This window comes from Desmodus rotundus, chromosome 2 (genome assembly GCF_022682495.2).
Source record: "Desmodus rotundus isolate HL8 chromosome 2, HLdesRot8A.1, whole genome shotgun sequence".
Taxonomy (NCBI): domain Eukaryota; kingdom Metazoa; phylum Chordata; class Mammalia; order Chiroptera; family Phyllostomidae; genus Desmodus; species Desmodus rotundus.
The window spans coordinates 149029165-149046989 of NC_071388.1; the positions used below are offsets into that span (position 1 = coordinate 149029165).

General features: G+C 40.2%; 1 protein-coding gene across 8 annotated transcripts in view; it reads right to left on the reverse strand.

The window, feature by feature from the left end:
• Positions 1–17825, reverse strand: part of RBMS1 (RNA binding motif single stranded interacting protein 1) — a 206322-nt gene that overhangs the window by 81301 nt on the left and 107196 nt on the right. For 6 of the 8 annotated variants that reach the window (XM_024579881.4, XM_045187469.3, XM_024579880.4 and 3 more), the window contains exon 2: positions 8506–8681. In XM_024579881.4, the coding sequence (XP_024435649.1) occupies positions 8506–8681 (176 nt within the window). The remainder of the gene's footprint in view (positions 1–8505; positions 8682–17825) is intronic. The other 2 variants (XM_045187468.3, XM_053918724.1) reach the window with 1 other exon arrangement.

The following is a 17825-nucleotide window of genomic DNA, read 5'->3' on the forward strand; positions in this document are numbered from 1 at the left end:
GTCTGCCAAAACACTAAATGCATGCATGCAGTAAGTACTTCACAATAATGATTAATATTTGAGACTTCAACTGCTCAGAAAGTCTCTGAGCTCCAGTTACTTTAAATTTTGCTGCAGCACGTATTTGAATCGTGAGCACTCTTCGGCAGGAGGAAGTGAGTCAGGGCCCATCACCCAGGGCCCATAGTTCAAGAAGGTTTTGCTCTAACCGTGTATCAGGAACTCTCAAGAAGGAATTAAATAGTGTTAATTTTGATAAATGTCCACCACCTAATAAAAGCCAACTGATAGTTCTAATGATAAAAGTGAAGAAAGAGCAAAATGAGGTCTAAGAACGAGATGGTTCTCTATACGAAATTAGGTAGTTGGGGGGAATTTTTTCATGCTAAAATTATTTTTGTTAAATTCTGGGATTTCCAAGCCTTCAGACTCTATCGTGGTATGTCACAGGTCTACTGTACATAAAATTTCTAATATGCCAGAATTCATTCCTACCAAGAAGGGAAATGAAGCAATCAATGAACAAAAAAATGATTCTATACAGCTTATTCAAAAGATGAGTAGGAATATTTAGTTAAATACACTGTTGCTCCTAAACTCTCAAATCTGCCTTTACTTCCACTTTAGAAAAGAAGATCACAAAGATGATGCATTTTGCTTGGTCTGCAAACGCACCGTGTTTTACTCTTCGTACAGATCCTTACTGAAATACTCTACACAAGGAGTTAAGTCACAATTAGTGACTCAACATTTTGACTCAGTAGATTGGCATGCCTTTCTTTAAAAAGTCTGAAAAACTTCACATCTTAGATCACTGTTCAGTAAAATGCCCAAGACCCTTTGTCTATGCTCTGAGTCATTATGTGTCATTTTATTGTGTTATTTATTAGCAATGTTAGGAAAGGCCAAGTCCCAGAAACTATTGCTATTAGTTTTTTATTATTAGTTATTAGTTTGAGAATCTTCCATATCAATGAAGAAAGAACTCCTGAAAGGTAAAAGAAAAACATCTGTAACTTAAAAAAAATCCTCTTATGTACCATATAAATAAAATCTGTAAGAAGCTATATAATAGCAATAAAAGGAACAAGAATGGTATGCATCTCCTATGATCAACAGTGGACATCTCATCATCTTAACTCAATTTCACTTTTTGGGAGGATTAAAAAAAGCATTGCAGTCAATAAAGAACACTTTTTATTTAATAAGAGAAGAAATATTTTACTACCCTACACTTTCTGATAACTTTTCTTTTTCTTTCCCTGTCTTTCAAAGGAATCTGAGACAAATTCACCAAATACAGTTTTTGGTACTCTTATAAAATTCAATTTTAAAGACTTAAGATCTCTAATGTCTTTGAAATATAATACAGCTCAACATGCCCAGATCTCAATGACTTCAGATGCAGTACCAAAGAGCATGTGATCTTTCATTGTTGAGTTAAATCCGGCACCACCACTATCACACTAAGACTCTTCTTCAACTTGCGTGGAAGACAGTCCTTGCAGAGTAAATTATACCTTTAAGAGAGATCACCTCCTTTTATCGCTTCTAATTTAACCCTACCTCAAGAGCTCCGGGGTGGTGAGACGCACTGCCTGACTTTGGAGTGACGCTAAAGGTAGGCAATAAAATCTATGGTCTGCGTCTTTCATGTCTGTGGAGCTACGAATACTTCAGTGTAGAATCCATGTGGGGTATGTATATGTGTGTGTTTCTTTTCTAAAATAAATGTAGTAACTCTGGGTACATTCAGGCTTCTTGAACTGAGTCATTTGGGAATAACTGAATGAACTTGAGTCACCTGGCTCTAAATTAAATTCTCTCTTCAATCTGAAAGTGAAAACCAGATCTCTTCTGGGTGGAATGATTTTTCCTATTTCATCAGAGGATTGTTGTTTCGTTTTGAATGTAATGTCCTCATGACATTCATGTACTTTCTATAAATTCCAAAGGATTTCACATTTACCTGGAATTTCAGGATATTGGGTCTGGCAGGCCCATTGTCACTTTCAGAATAAACACTGAAGTTAACTCCTTTCTTGGGTAAAGTTGACTATATTCTTCCTACTAGAATGCCTTCACTTTCAAATTTTACCCTAACGAAGCCTAACCACTCTGGAATAGAAGGGATGATCGGGGTAGAGGAAAACAACTTCCAACAGACAGATTGCTTAAGAAATTTTAAAGTTATAGAGATAAATAGAGATGCACAGAGAAGAACATGATCATTTTAAGTTGTCCATTTTCCTGATAGTTACCCTAATATTTTCCTGTGCTCTCTTTCTCAGCGTAATTCAAGTTTTCCATTTATTCAGAGCTACAACCTTATAGTCATTTTTAATCATGCTCAAGTCTGGACGTTCCTACCTCCCAGACAACCCCGCCCTCGGTGTCTCCCTTCCTATGTCCTAGCACTGCCCTGGGTCAGCCCATGAGCCTCCTTCTCCAAACCAACCTTCCTAGTTTTCTCAGAATTATCATTCTAAAAGAAAAAAGAAAGAGAGAGAGAGAGAGACAGAGACAGAGACAGACACTGATGTATGCTCCTCTTCTCCAAGGGCTAACTGTTCTGTAACTGAAGAAAAACTTCTCAACTTTGTAGCTCGCTATTCAAGGTGCTAACAATATGGCCCCTGACCCCAACCTGTACCCCACCCTCAGCCACATTTTCCTCTACATCTGCACTCCAAATTCTGGTCGCCAGGAGCCCTGGTTAACTAACAATGGCTGAATGACAGCTATGGTACCCAGAAGTGATCTTTGTGCTTTGTAAACACCCAAGCACTCTCACATTTCCTGGGCTCTTTCTGAGGCCTAGAGGACACAATTATGTCCACCCTGCATGAAATTTCCCCTGTCCTTTAAGGTCACAATGCCATCTCCTCGCTGAAAGCTACCCCAATCCCCTGGCATCAAGATTAACAAAGCCTTCCTCTGGCTTCTCACTAATTGTAACATTTACTCTCTCCTACATCATGGTTGGATTTTTTATGTCTACCTCTGTTGACCTGCCTTGCTTTTCTATTTCACCTTTTAAAGAGTTGTACTATATTCAAAAGAATAAGGAAACTTGCAGAGAACAGAAAACAAAGGCATAGGAAATGAAAATGTAGTGAATATTACAATCAGGGAAACTGATTACATTTCAAAAGTATTTCCTTTTAATTTATAATAGTCTATAGTATTGTAAGCTAGATGTAACTCCCATTTGCATTAAAATCATGTTTTATTGAACTTAGAAATAAATTATATGGCTCTTGAGTAAAAGGGGAAAACATGACCAAAGTTGGTATGGGAATAAGAGAAAGGCTGTATAAGATAGGAGGACTGGAAATACCTCATTTTATTTTACTATCAACAGACTGTTTCTCTTATAAAATAAGTTGTTGGTACACTGAATTATTGAGACCTTTCATGTGACATCAATAGGAAGTAACCACTGAGCTTCCTGGACATGGCCAACAGAGACTCATACATTTGCTCCCAAGGGCAAACCAGGAAGAACTATGCACCAAACTTGCACACAGACATTGTTTTGAAATCTTCAGAAAAGACAGTTTGAATGAAAGATTTTTCCATGCAATAGTCATTGTTAGGACAAGACATAAATCAGGCATGGGCCTCAGGAGGCTGAAACTAGTCCTCTGCAATCGCCCCACTCACCCTGCCCAACAAAAAGCCTAAAGGAGGAGAAGACTGGGGGTTATGTTAACATAGCCCACTTCTCTAGCTTCCCCAGCTCTCAAGACCATAATATATTTTCTTTTGCTCCTCCGTTTTACATATAGGATTATGTACCATTTAAGTTTATTCTAGTAGTTAGGATTCTGAGGAGCAAAGGCACAGGCACAGGGGAGTCTAACATTTGTTCAATGATGACTGTGTTCTAGGCAGTAAACCAGCTGCTTAGATTGGGTTGGCCAAAATGTCTGTGTAGTATTTTCTGTAAAATGAAAAACACATTTTTTATTTTCACCAATAACTTGATTGGTTTGGCTATTTTGAGTGTGTCGGCTATCCTCCCATGTGGTATAATGTCGATTGTTCTCAGTTAATGTCTTGATTTGATCACTATCAACTCCAACTGGTCTACCCGACTGTGAAGCATCATCCAGCGAGAAATCTCCAGCACAAACTTTGCAAACCACTTTTGACACGTTCCATCAGTCACAGCACCTTCTCCATACACTGCACAAATCTGCGTTTCAGTTGCATTTTTATCTTCCTTGAAATAATAAAGCATAATATGCCAAAATGTTGCATATTTTCTTCTATCTTCAATATTAAAATGTCTATACAAAAATTTACCAATTTTGATGGCTTTTTAAAAAAAATTCACACTGACATGACAGCCGCCACAATACAATCTAACAAAATTGTTTCAAATGAAGTTAAAGACAACTAAGCCCTATTAGAGCCATCTTACAGAAACAAATAAACAAACATACATTTTGGCCAACCCAGTATAACTTGATTTAATCCCAATCACAATCTCATGATATAAGCATTATTTCACTCATTTTCCAGGCTCTTGCCTGAGAATTACGTATGTGCCTAGCCTTGTGGCAGGGAACTCTGGGATATCAAAAACCTGCCACACTGACCACCACGATTCTATAATGTAGGTGAAAAATCTGTGAAGACTACACTGTCACAGACAAGCTGCTAAATAATGTGCAGGCATCTGGAGAGTGGAAGTGCATGGAAATAAGATGCTGACTGTAACACACAAAAAGAAATAAGCAGAATTTAGTGTGGTGCAACCTGAAGGAGGCCAAGTGAGCTTGGACTTGCCTTGAAGAATCAAGAGAGGGACATGGAGAGGCCCCTGAGGTGAGGCAGCAGCAGGAGCAAATGGTGCCCACTTGTTATGCTGTAGGGAGCCAGGGAGGAACCACCCAATTCTTTAGGCAGAGAGTCCTGACCAGCTACAGGACTTGGTGACTAAGAGGACACTGGAAATAGTCAACAACTGCTCCACAACTTCAAGATGAGGAGAGTGAACCTGGAAAAATGACAGTTTAGAGAGGAAGGAGATCATGTTTCATTTGAGGTGCTATCTGTAGAAAATAACCTATGACAGGATGGGGCTGCACAGGAACAAGCCAAGAAAACTGATGCCAAAAGAGCCAAGAGTTGAGGAGGAAAAGTGGATGACAGTGAAAAGCCAGAGCAAATAAGGGAGACAGAAGATGCCCTCACAGTTTCAGTTGAGAATTTGAAGGCAAAATGCAAAAGGTTAAGGTGGCAAGAAAATGGAAGCGATAAGAGCCCTCAACTCATTTTCCCAGAAAATTCACATAAGACGTTTCAATGAGAGAAATAAAATGGTAACAAAGTCAAGTACAGTATTTGTTTGATTTGACAGAAGGGAGAGAGTTAAGAATGCCTGAAGGTTAAAGGGCAGCAGATTAATCCTTTCTGTTTCTTAGATTGTTCTATTTCCTAAACTTGATGGCTAACTGTACCGATGTACTTTTTTCTCCTGAGTGAAGTGAGAGAGAGAAACATGGATTTGATGTTCCACTTACTAATGCATTCACTGGTTGATTCTTCTATGTGCCCTGACTGAGCACCAAACCCATGACCTTGACATATCGGGACGATGCTCTGACCAACTGAGTCGCCCAGTCAGTGCTGATGTACATTTTTTGAGTAGATAATTTTTTAGAAACAGGAAGCAAAGTTGCAACAGCCAGGAGTAGTCATGATGTCCCAACAAGATTTCTCATACACATTTCATAATTTAGAAGTTAGCTAGAGATGGTCAGATTCTTTCATCAAAGGCTCCCAGAAAATGCATCTCCTGTCAATCCACATCACCTTGCCACCATGACCACAGTCACACCCCTGTCCGGTCCTTGACGCTACCTCCCTCCTTAACCTACACACAGAGCTACCTTCCTCTCCAAGTAACCATGATGATCCACATTTCCCGGTGGCGTGAGTCTCTTTGACTTGGGGTGAGGCTGCTTCTCCACTGTCATCTCTTTTTAACTTGACATCTCTTGTGTCATTATAACGTCAACTTTTTCACTGCCACTTCTTCTAACACGGTAACATCTGTATATTTTACTTGCAACGTAGCTTTCTAAAAATATCTTTTGTTTTCCTCTTCAGTTTTCACAATCTTCATGCCAGTCTTGCCTTTAGACCCCATGCAGTGTCTGTGTGGAACTGGGTCACTATTATACATATCTAGTCCACCTTCCTGTTAGACAACCCTCTGAAACACCAAGCCCCCTGGAGACCCAAATCACTTATTTCATTGTTTCCCTGCAATCCACCTGCAGTCAGGTTAATTTGTGATTGCTAAATTTTGTTTCTAGACTGTTTTTCTATTTTAGAGCTATGAATTTCTACTTACCTTTTCTGAGAAGTTTCTGATACTTGCTTTTCTAAAAATCTCTATGTCCACTGGGTTTTTTAAGTACTAGGATGAGTTACTTCCCCATAAAGTTCTTGTAATTTCTGTGTCACCAACTAGCTATTCTTTACTGGCAACAATTAAGTCCAAAACAGGAATGCCATTTTTCACTCTTTCTCTATCCATCCTAAGACACAAAACTGTCAGCAAGTCAAATCTCGTATTTATGAGATGCTCTGTCTTAAATGGAATGAAACTCTCAGCAGATGCTGACACAGAGTCCTCTCTCACTGTATGTCTGACTCTGTGTAGTACATATCAAGACAATTGTCACCGGAGCTAAACATCAAACCTGGGGTTTTTGCAGAGGAAAGGAGAGAGAGCGAGAGTGCTACTGATGACAGCAAAGAGCACGCTGTTGACACCCATCAGCAAAAACCACGTACCTCAAAGAGACTAACAACCAAAAAGGAACAATTTTCTAGAAAAATGATCAAATGCTCTTCTGCATTTGCAATATGATTTGATTCAATCAAAAATTTGACAATTTTTAAAATACATATGTACTGTATATAAAACATGACATCACTCTATTATTTCATGCTTATTCATCTCCTTGATGTTAAAACTCATCTTACATGATTCAAAACTAGGTAAGGAACAATTTGACATCTGAAATTCTTTTCCCTACTTTTATACCTCAAGAATTTGAGGGTTAGCTTCATTCTTCTGTTTTCTACAAAGTTCTATTTGTAGCTCCTTAGACGTTAGGGCATTCTATCTACCTGTAATTATGCTGCAAAAGCAGAGGACGATGCCAGCCAAGGCCAGCAGCAGACAAGATAGCAAATGCCTATTTGTGGTCTTGAACAGCTGCAAGAGGGCCGGGTGTGCCTGGCAAAGTTCCCTCTGACTCTGGGGCTGGGCGTAGCAAACCCTAAGAGCCAGACGTGCCTTCAGAATAGTCCCCAGCACGGGACATTATTTTACTGTCCTGGAAGCAAAGGGCGGCCGTCAAAGTCCAAGAGGGGTGATGGAAAGAGTAACACAGGCAAAGCACAGGGACGGTGCTCAGAGTGACGTCTGCAAAGCTCTGTGGACCCTGCAGAACCACCACCTGCTAGTGGAAGGCCAGAAATTACTTTTAGTTCCAAGTAAATTTTGAAAAAAAAAATTTCTTCAAGTAAGAAGTAATAAATCTAATTATTTTACCCAGGACAACAAGAACGAGATGCTATTAACCAGATGTTTAGACCTGGGAATATTTTTTCTGGGGACAGGATACAGTCCTAGTGGACGTTTCCTTCCCCAGTCATGTAAAATTCCTTTTGTGAAGACCGTTACTGTCTTTGGATAAATAAAAGATGCTGTTGTATGTGTGGGCTTTTGTAGGAAAGCTCAAAGTGATTAAAGGCTTTTAAGGCTTTATACAATCATCCTTGCGCTGTACAGTACTTCTGGCTCCTTGGGTTAAATGTGACGGCAGCAAAATAGCATATTTATGTTCTATTTATCAACAACATTAGCAAGGAATGCAAATTTACTTTGGAACTTTATATACATGTGCATATTTCTTCACAAGACTCAGAGAGGGGGGCGGTGAGAACAGAAATAGGAATGTGGGGAACAAGGATTCCCAGAGAGATGAGGGTGAACAACTCTGACCACAGACATGCAGGTGGCTAATGAAGACAGACTACCATCTCCGGGCTGGAATTAAGAATTCTACACACATTTAGGATAAGGGTTGACAGTAACCACCTTCCAACAAACAACGACAACTACAGTTTCTATTATTACGAGATAGATTGGCCCCCTAGAAGTGCTTCCACACAAAAAAATAAGCACTCCTCCGAAGGATCAAGCCATCAGTTTTTAAATAATTCACACTGTACTTCTCATATGCCAATAAAGTCAAATTCTACTGAGAAAATGCTCCAATTTATTTTGTTATATGGGCTGAATGAAAAAGCGTCCAAGGACTGGAAACTCGGAAACGCTGTCACTGTGCCAATAATGAGGATTCACAGATTTGTCTTGGACTGAACTTCTCTTATAACACCATTTATATCACTCTCTAATATGATCAAAGAGATATTTAGCAGCTAAAAACAATGAGAGCCACTGCTACTTACGGCTGGCACAGCTTCACCAGGTCCTGGTCTGTGGTGTTGGGAGGCAGCCCTCGGATATAGAGGTTCGTTTTGCTTAGCTGATCCCATCCTGAGTTGCTACTGCTGCTACTGTTGTTATTACTGCTGGTGGTGCTGGGGCTGGGCGGGGCCATGGGGTGGGCTGGGACCAGAGACTGCTGAAAACAAAGATGGGCGTTAGAAGAACTCCAGGTGGAAGGTATTCAGCACCATTCAGAAGCCGTTTGACCTCCAAAATAAAATGAGGTCACCAAGATATAAATACAGATTATCTTAAGGTACTTTAACATATAAATTTTAATTTACACCTTTAAAAAAACTTTATTTTACAGAAAACAAAAAAAACTCTCCCCCCCTTCAACACAGAACTCAGTAGAATCTTCACTATGTGCACCTTAAATATGACTGAATTTATGTAAGATTAATTTACTCACAGATTTTAAGGAACATGTCTACTGAGACTCAACATTAACTTGCATGAAGTTATGTGGCAATATCATTTTAATATACAGTAATTTAGAAATCACTAGGCTTTTGAAAAGGTTTTCAAAATCTGAAGAACATTTGATTGAAAGTTGCTGATAAATTTTATTCAGATGACTTGGGAGGGGAAAGCCATTAGTCTTTAAGGGTAAGAAAGCTGGAGTTCAATCAAGATGCTCAAATACAGCAAACTTCACCTAGTCCTAGGACAGGCGTCGATCTTCACGGAGACATCTGGATGAGACTCACAGGCAGGCTGCCTTTCGCTCTGGCTAACCTTGTGAAACTTAACCCCTGTGAGAATGGTGGAGTATTTGGAAACCTTCCCAGGCCTCGCAGCAACCAACATCTTTTGTAAAGCTTGCAACCGAGGGCTCTGCGTGATTTCACAGTCAGCGGCCACCTTGGAAGAATGTCTGAAATTGTTACTCACACCAGATAATTCTCTGTTAACCAATCAAAAGCAACCACAGTCTCTGTCCCTACACCACACACGGCTTATGAGGAAGTTAAATGTTTCGGTGTGAGATGGAACACACCCTGAAGTCTTCTTACAGCAGATGCTAGTTTCATATCAGGACAGAACTTTTCTCACCTCCCATCTTCTAAATAATAAATATACTAAGCCAAGGACATCACTTAGATTAAGTAATAGTTTGAAAATATAAAATTAAATGGACATTCAATGAAAATTTTAAATCTTACACCTTGATTTTTACTATCAAAATCAAGAAAATTAGGCATCTGTATAAGACACAATTGAGTTTCACTTTGGGAAGTTCAAAAAGCAGACCCTTGCAGTACATGTAGCCTTGCACACCTTGTCAGTAATCTCCACTATCCCTGCTGGTACCTGGCCCGGTGCCCGGTGTCCGTCGTGACCATCCTGTACTTCCCAGTATCCCAATGCACCGGGAGCCTCGTCAGTCTGACATGCAACCATTTCTTCATGTCCTATAGTATGCAGATTCTACTTCTCGCTGCCCAGGGTCCTTGCTAAGATCGTTAAGTCCAAACACCAATTTACCTCATGAGATTCTCTTTTAGAAGGAAAGTAGCAAGACGGGTTAACTTGAACTGGGAACATCAGTACTGCTTAACCCAAGAAAAAACCTGCCTGAGATCATACCTTATCAAATATTTATGACTTATGCCCTTAATAAGCAGTCAAACTCATTCTTTCCTCCCATCCCTGGTTTTCTCTAAGGGATAACGAATCCGATTTTCTACAGGTAAAACCGCAGACCCCCATTCATGACACCGGAAGCCTGTGTTTCTTCTCCAAAGTTACTCAATACATCTGCTAGTTGCTACCTGAAATTAGCCAGGCATGCTCTACTTCTCACTTCAGTTAACAGAGGTGCTCGAAAGTAACACACAGTTGCCTCCCTGTCCCCAGCCTCTGATTTACACAAAAACTTGTAGCTGTAGACCAAACTGGGCAACTGAGCATTTTTCCTTAAATTATCTTGGATGAATGTCCAAGATCCCGTCCACACCACAAGCCACGTGGCTCTTCATGGAGCTGTGACGTTTAGTGCAGCTGGCAGAGGCTGAAACGTGGTCACCTGAGGTAAGACGTGGAGAAGTCTGGAAGGAGCTGTGGATCAGGTCCATCCCCACCTCTCCGTGGGATTATACCGACACAAAGCAAGTGAACCAGCACACAGTTTAAAGACAGCATTCCTAGTCTCCACCAGCTCTAACCTCTGCTCTGCTCTGGGATGGAAAGTGGAGGGCTGGGTGTGGACCTGCGCAGTAAAAGAAACATTTGAGGGTATGATTTATTTGGATTTTGTGTGGACATGAAGGTAGTAGGTTTTTATTTATGTATTTATTTTTGGCATAAGTAGAAGCGTGATTTACATCTGAGAATTTACATAGCTGATTTAATAGATCTTTGACAGACCTCTATATTTATTACAGTAATATTTTCCAACTCTGGAAAGTGGGTGGGGAGCAAATACAGACTGTCCCATCCCACTTCCCCTCTGGTTTGCCCTAAGGGGAAAAAAACCTCCTGGTACGCAGATCCCAGGTGGGAAAAAGGGGTTCCTGAATGTACCCTGAGTAGGACGACTGGCCTCTGGTGAATCCTATATGGAACAGGTTCAAATTCAAGTGTTATCCTCATAGCAACTACTTCTCATAACTGGCTGAGACCGAGAAAGAGATCTGAGAGAGAGAAGCATTCAGTTACTCCAATTTCTTATATCCTCGTGCAGAAAAAGTTTTCATCAACGATTAAGTTTTTAGAACTTGTTGAAATTAAAAATTTAAGTCCTGATAAAGAGTGGACACATATTCAAAGAAGAAAACTCAAACACAATAAAACTGATTACTCCTAAATATTCAGAATGGGTTAATGGTAATTTAAAAACTGTGAGCAGTAATTACTGCCACGCACTGCATGTTTAGTATGTGCCAGGCACTGTGTTGATGGCTTCATGTGCATTATTTTACTCTTAATCCAATGAAGCAGGCACATTATTGTATTCCCATTTTGCAGAGTAGGAAACTGAGTCTCAAGAGGGGTTAAGTAATATGCCAAGATCACACACTTAGTAGATGGTGGGGCTGCATTTGAAGCCAGGTCTGCTGGACAGCAAAGGCAGAACCTTGACACGGTGCTCTGGGGGCACCGCACTGTCTACTGTGCCCCAAGCGCCCCCTTTGTCGTCGTTTACTCCCTTGTGCCCATCCTTCCCGCACCCTGGTTACTGAATTCAAGTTTCTCTCCCATGTGACAGTTAATACCATCAGCAGCTATAGGTTCCTAAGAAAAAGTCAAAAGGCATCTTTAAGTTAACTTAATGAGTAGTCAGCTTGTGTGTGTAACAAAGTTAGCTTTAAAAAGGTTGGTTTTTGAAATTTACCTTACTATCTTTTAATTAACAAAAAAATTCCCTGAACAGCTTTTGAATGCTACAGAGTATTAAGGCAAAACAGAGTCAGCACTTCAGGAAAGCTCAACTTAACCAGCAAAGAATTAAACCTTCACTTCCAGACTGAAATGAACTCACACGTCTTTAACTACAACTTCAGGACTCGGAAAAACTCAAAGTAATTACACTTTGTAGTTATATCTCAACAGCACACATGTTAAACTTTAAAAAACAAAATAAAACAAAAGTTTACAAAGGGCCAACTTTTTACCAAACTCCATTTTCATCACTGGTGGTCCTTTTACATTTTGCCCCTCCAAGTCCCTAAGCTGCCCTAGATTTTGAAAAGACCCCTCCCTTCTCCCTGCCCTGGGATGATGTTGTAACTAATTTACATAAATTCAACCGAGTTAAAGGATCGGGTGGCTAGAACACCGCAGCGGAGAGTGGACCCATCCTAGGACTAGTAGTCTATCTCGGAGCACAGCAGCCGTCTATCTCAGCCTCCTCTGGCCTGATTTCACTGCTTCCGGTCACGTAAACAGGCTAGGTATCAAAGTTCTCCATCCAAAGGCAGGGAAACAAGCTAATTCAGTTTTCATGTTCACATTTATCTGGGCTTAATTTGCATGTCATAGTTGACAGAAAAACTAAGTCAGTGGTAAGTAAACGGGGTGGCTGGCCCTCTCTGCACTCCCTGCACAAGTGGGCGTGGGCCCCAGCAGGAAGACTGCTTGTCAGCAATCGGGGAGGACTTCCTGTGTGGACAGTCCCATGCCTCCATGGCGGCGGGGCAGGAAGGCCAGCTCGCCTCCTACTCTAAAAGACAGGATGACCAACAACAGGCACATGACAACTACACAGAGTAAACCTTTCCTTCCCCATCACATCACACCCCACCCCAGCAACATACTATGCAGTCTCTTCTATATAAATGCAAGTCTAAACATCGTTTACGAGAAAAGGCAAAAATTAACCATGTGTGAACTAACATATATTAGTAACCATGTGTACTGTTGAAGATTTCTATTCAGCAAAGACAATAAAAAAAGACCTGTCATTATAAATTCTATTGTCTCATTTCCTTCCTATTTCTAACAAACTCAAGAATAGTGCTGACAAATCTTATAGCTGAAGCTGTCCTCTTCCCTCCCCCTTACTTGTTAACTTTCCTAAGAATTCTAATGTATTTTGAAGGAAAAGGAAACCTAGCATCTGCCTTTGAGTTACCCTCAAGTCTTTCTTAAGGCTATCATCCTCATAGTTTAGGAAGGTTATAATCCATAATCCATAATCTTGAGGAAAAAAGGAAAGGCACTCATGGACACAGACAACAATGTGGTGATGGGAGGTGGGGTGGGGGGGGTAGGTGGAGGTAGAAGAGGGTATAAGGGGGATAAATGGTGATGGAAAAAATACAATATAAAATACACTATTAAAAAAAGTTTTAAAAATCCATAATCTCATCCCCACCCTGCCACCCCCTACACACACATACACATTCAGAGAGAAAGAGAAAGAGGAAGAGGGACCATCAGCTAAACAGCAGGGAGGCTCCACACATCAACTCTTTCCTTCATTCAGAAGCAAAGTAATCACTCCAGTTGCTCCTGAGAACAAACCAAAGTTATGGAACACTATCATTTACACCAGCATATAGTACAATATCAAGCCTGATATAAACCAAGTCCTATATGTCAAGAACTCCATAAACAACTCCATTGCTCCTCTCCATAAGCTTTCAAGATGTAAAAGAAATTTAACAGGTTAAGGGAATTATCAAACAGGAAGAAGAGCAAAGCATCCAAATGGGCCAATTTCGGCACAGTTAGGATATTTTCTTGTTTCTGTTTGGAAATCTGAGAGGCTCAAAGAGGGCTAGGAATAGTAGCTGTGAAAGATAAAGTTCCTGGCACAGGGAGCTGGGAAAGTACACAAAGCTCAGCAGTAGGAGGTGAATTAATGAGAGATGAGAAACTGGTCAGGAAGCAGATGTTCTTCCGGGTAGGTCAAACTGAAAAGACAGCACCTATATTAATGAACAACAATAGTGCCCCTTCACACATACAGGCTCTTACTTTTCCATAATATGGGAGGAAGGGCAAATGGGCAAATACAATTTAACCCTATTTGGTGTTAGGATATTAAAGCGTAAAATAACATGGTCAATTAGTTAATAAAACTGGTTTTCTCATCACCACTGCGCCTTGTTTGGAGACAAACTTTGCAAACTCTAAAACTATGAAACTGAGAAAGCACATTACTCAATATTTTTGGTTGGATTACATCTGTCAAAAGAGAGTAGTCCATGTTAGTACGCTAACTAGTCAAATAAAATCTAAAAATAAAAATTCCCAACAGATTTCACACTTCAGATACCTACCAAAGTTGATTCCTGCAGGTAAAACTGCAATCTCTACATAGAACTCTCTTTACCTGATGGGCTTCAGGTTAAAAAAAAACAAAATTAAGACTTGCATTAAATAGATAATTATCTGTTGAATATAACCTGGCTGACTGAATGGATGGAAACCATATTGCAGAAATAAAAATCAACTTAAACCAAGGGAAAAAGCCCTTAAAAATAAAAAAAAAAAAACAAAAAACAAAAACAAACTTAGACAAGCTCTGAGGGCTGGAGAGAGTGGTTGTGAAGGGGTAAGAAGAAAGGGCAAGGAGGTGTTGAAAAATCCACGGTAGGGGCCCTGGCCTGGTAGCTCAGTTGGTTAGAGCATCATCCCAATACGCCAACGTTGCAGGTTCATCCTCAGTCAGAGCATAGACAAGACTCAACCAATGAGTGCATACATAAGTAGAACAGATTGCTGGTGCCCACGCTCACTTGTCCGCCCTCCCCCTTCACTTTCTCCTTTTCTCTCCCTCTAAAATAAATTAAAAACAAAACAGAAAAGAAAGACAGACAGGTTGACCAATCCATGGTAGAAAACACACTGGATTCAATGCATGATTTCTGAGGTCAAGTGTTCCTTTTCAATAGATTCCTTACCATGTCAATGATAAAATGTCATTGTCATGTCTTATATAAAGATTTGGTTCTGTGCTCTAGCATGCAAATCAGCTGAGTTGTTCTGTTCCCTCCAGAGGTCTTCCCAAGAACCCCACTGGTCCCCCACAAGCTGCCTATTGAGAACTCGGGGCCAAGAAACACACTAGATAGAGTTCTTGTCCTATTTGTTCTTTCTAGATTTTGTAAGAGTATTTATGAAACAGATAGGAAAAAATAGGAAACTGCCATAAATAGTCAACTAATCTTTAAAAAAAGGAGCAAAGCCAATACAATAGAACAAAGATAGTCTCTTCAACAAATGGTGAATAACTGGACCTCCACTTGCAAAAAAAAAAAAAAAAAGAATCGATACACAGACCTTACACCCTTCACCAAAATTAACTCAAAGCTCATCACAGACCTAAAGGTAAGATGCAAATCTATAAAACTCATAGAAGATAACATAGGAGAAAACCTACATGACCTTGGGCCATGATGATGCCTTTTCAGATACAACAAACAATACTAAGGGCATAATCCATGAAAGAAAATAATTTATAAGCTGGAGTTCATTAAAATTAAAAACTTTTGCTTTGCAAAAAGACAATATTAAGAGAATTAGAAGATAAGTCACAGACAGACAGGAAGAAAATACTTGTAAAGATACATCTGATCAGGACTGTAATCCAAGACATAACAAAGAAATCTTAAGATTCAACAATAAGAAAACAACCCAATTTTAAAAATGGACCAAAACCTTAACAGACACCTCACCAGAGAAGATACACAGATGTCAAAAAAGCATGTGAAAAGCTGCTTCACATCATATTTCATCAGGAAATAAAATTTTAATACAAAAATTTTTTATTCTCACCTGAAGACATTTTTCATTGCTTTTAGAGAAAGAAGAAGGGGGTAGAGATCAGAGAGAGAAAGAGAGAGTGAAACAGAGACGTGAGAAACATCAATTGGTTGCCTCTTGTAACTGCCTTGACCGGGGATCAAACCCACAACCTTTTGGTGTATGGGATGATGCTTCAACCAACTAAGCCACACCAGCCAGGACAATACAATTTTTAATTTAATAAAAATTAAAACAAGAGCTGCCACTACACACCTATTAGAATGGCCAAAATCTGAAACACCACCACCACCACGACCACCAAATTCCGTAGGGAACAGGGAGCAACAAAAACCTGCATTCACTGATGGTGGGAATGGAAAATGGTACCACTACTTCAGAAGAGGTTTAGAGGTTTATCTAAAAGTAAGCATTAAGCATACTTTTACTGTATGATCCAGCAGTCATGCTCCCTGGTATTTGCCAACAGAGTTGAAAACTTGCACCTAGATGCCCACCCCAAAACCTGCATCTAGATGTCTGTAGGAGCTTTATTCACAATTGCCCAAACTAAGAAGTAACCAAGATGACCTTCGAGAGATGAACAGGTAAATGAACTATGGTATATCCAGACAATGAAATGTTATACAGTGCTTTGAAAAAAGAGAGAGAGTGCACCCTGGCTGGTGTGGCTCAGTGGATTGAGTGCCAGTCTGCAAACCAAAGGGTTGCTGGTTCGGTTCCTGGTCAGGGCACAAGCCTGGGTTGCAGGCTGGGTGTCACCCCCTACCCCGCCAATTCACCCGTTTGGGGCCTGTGAGAGTCAACCGATGGATGTTTTTTCTCACACATCGATGTTTCTCTCCCTCTTTTTCTCCCTCCCTTCCCCTCTCTCTAAAAGTAAATAAATAAAACCTTTAAAAAAAGCTATCAAGCCATAAAAAGACATGGAGGTACCTTAAATGCACATTACTAAGTAAAAGCCAATCTGAAAGGAGCATATACTATAAAATTCTAATTACATGACAGTCTGGAAAAAGTTAAATTATGGAGACAGTCAAAAAAAGTCAACGCTTCCCAGGGGCTGCAGGGAGGAAGGGATGAATAGTTGGAGAACAGAGGATTCTGGGGGCAGATCTGAAAATACTCTGTGATATAATGGTAGAGAGACTCATTAAACATTCCGCTAAACCCATAGTGTAATGCACAACCAGTGAGCCTTAAGGTAAACTGTGGCACTCTGAGTGATAATGATGTGTCAATGCATGTTCGCCTTTGGTGAAAAAAGTGCCGTTCTGGTGAGTGATGTTGATAAAGGAGGAACGTGTGTGTGCATGTGTGGGGGCAGGGGTTTATAGGAAATCCCTGTACCTCCCTCTCAATTTTGTGGTAAGCCTGAAACTGCTCTAAAAAGTAGTGTCATTAAAAAAAAAAAAAAAAAAGCAACCAACATGTAAATACCAGAGTGAAGGAGTTAAACCTACATCATTCACCAGAAAACTGAAGGGCCATGAAAGGAAGTGAGGGGATTAAGTAATGGGTTCAAGACTTCCTTACCAAAAAACACTCATTAGGAAGGAAAAGCTTTTAAGAATGGGCTCCTGGCCTTATCTACCCTTAATTGCATCACATATAATAGTGTGGTGGTACACTTTACAAAAATAGTTAAGAGTTCAACCAAAGGAAGATGAGGGATGAAAGAGCCTGAGACGAAAAGGCTGCAGAAAGCATCGCAGAGGGGGTAGACAGCTGAGTGTGCTGAATATTAATGAAAAACCATTAATAAGAGGAATGGCAGTCCTGAAAGGGTGTGTGGGGAGAGGACAAGAGGAGACAACAAAGATGTAGACAGGAGGGGTCACTCTGCATGAAAGCCAGTGTCAAGAACCAATCTTGGTTAGTCAGAGGGTATGCCAGGACGACCTGATTTTGGGGACAAGGGGCTACCAGGAGGGGAGGAGGATAATCTAGAAATCGAAGACAGAATATGGACAGGATGTCATCGGATATTACTGTATGGAGTCTCACAAGGAGAAATGAGAATTTAAGATGATAAACGAAGAGGACAGCCAGCGGGAAACATAAA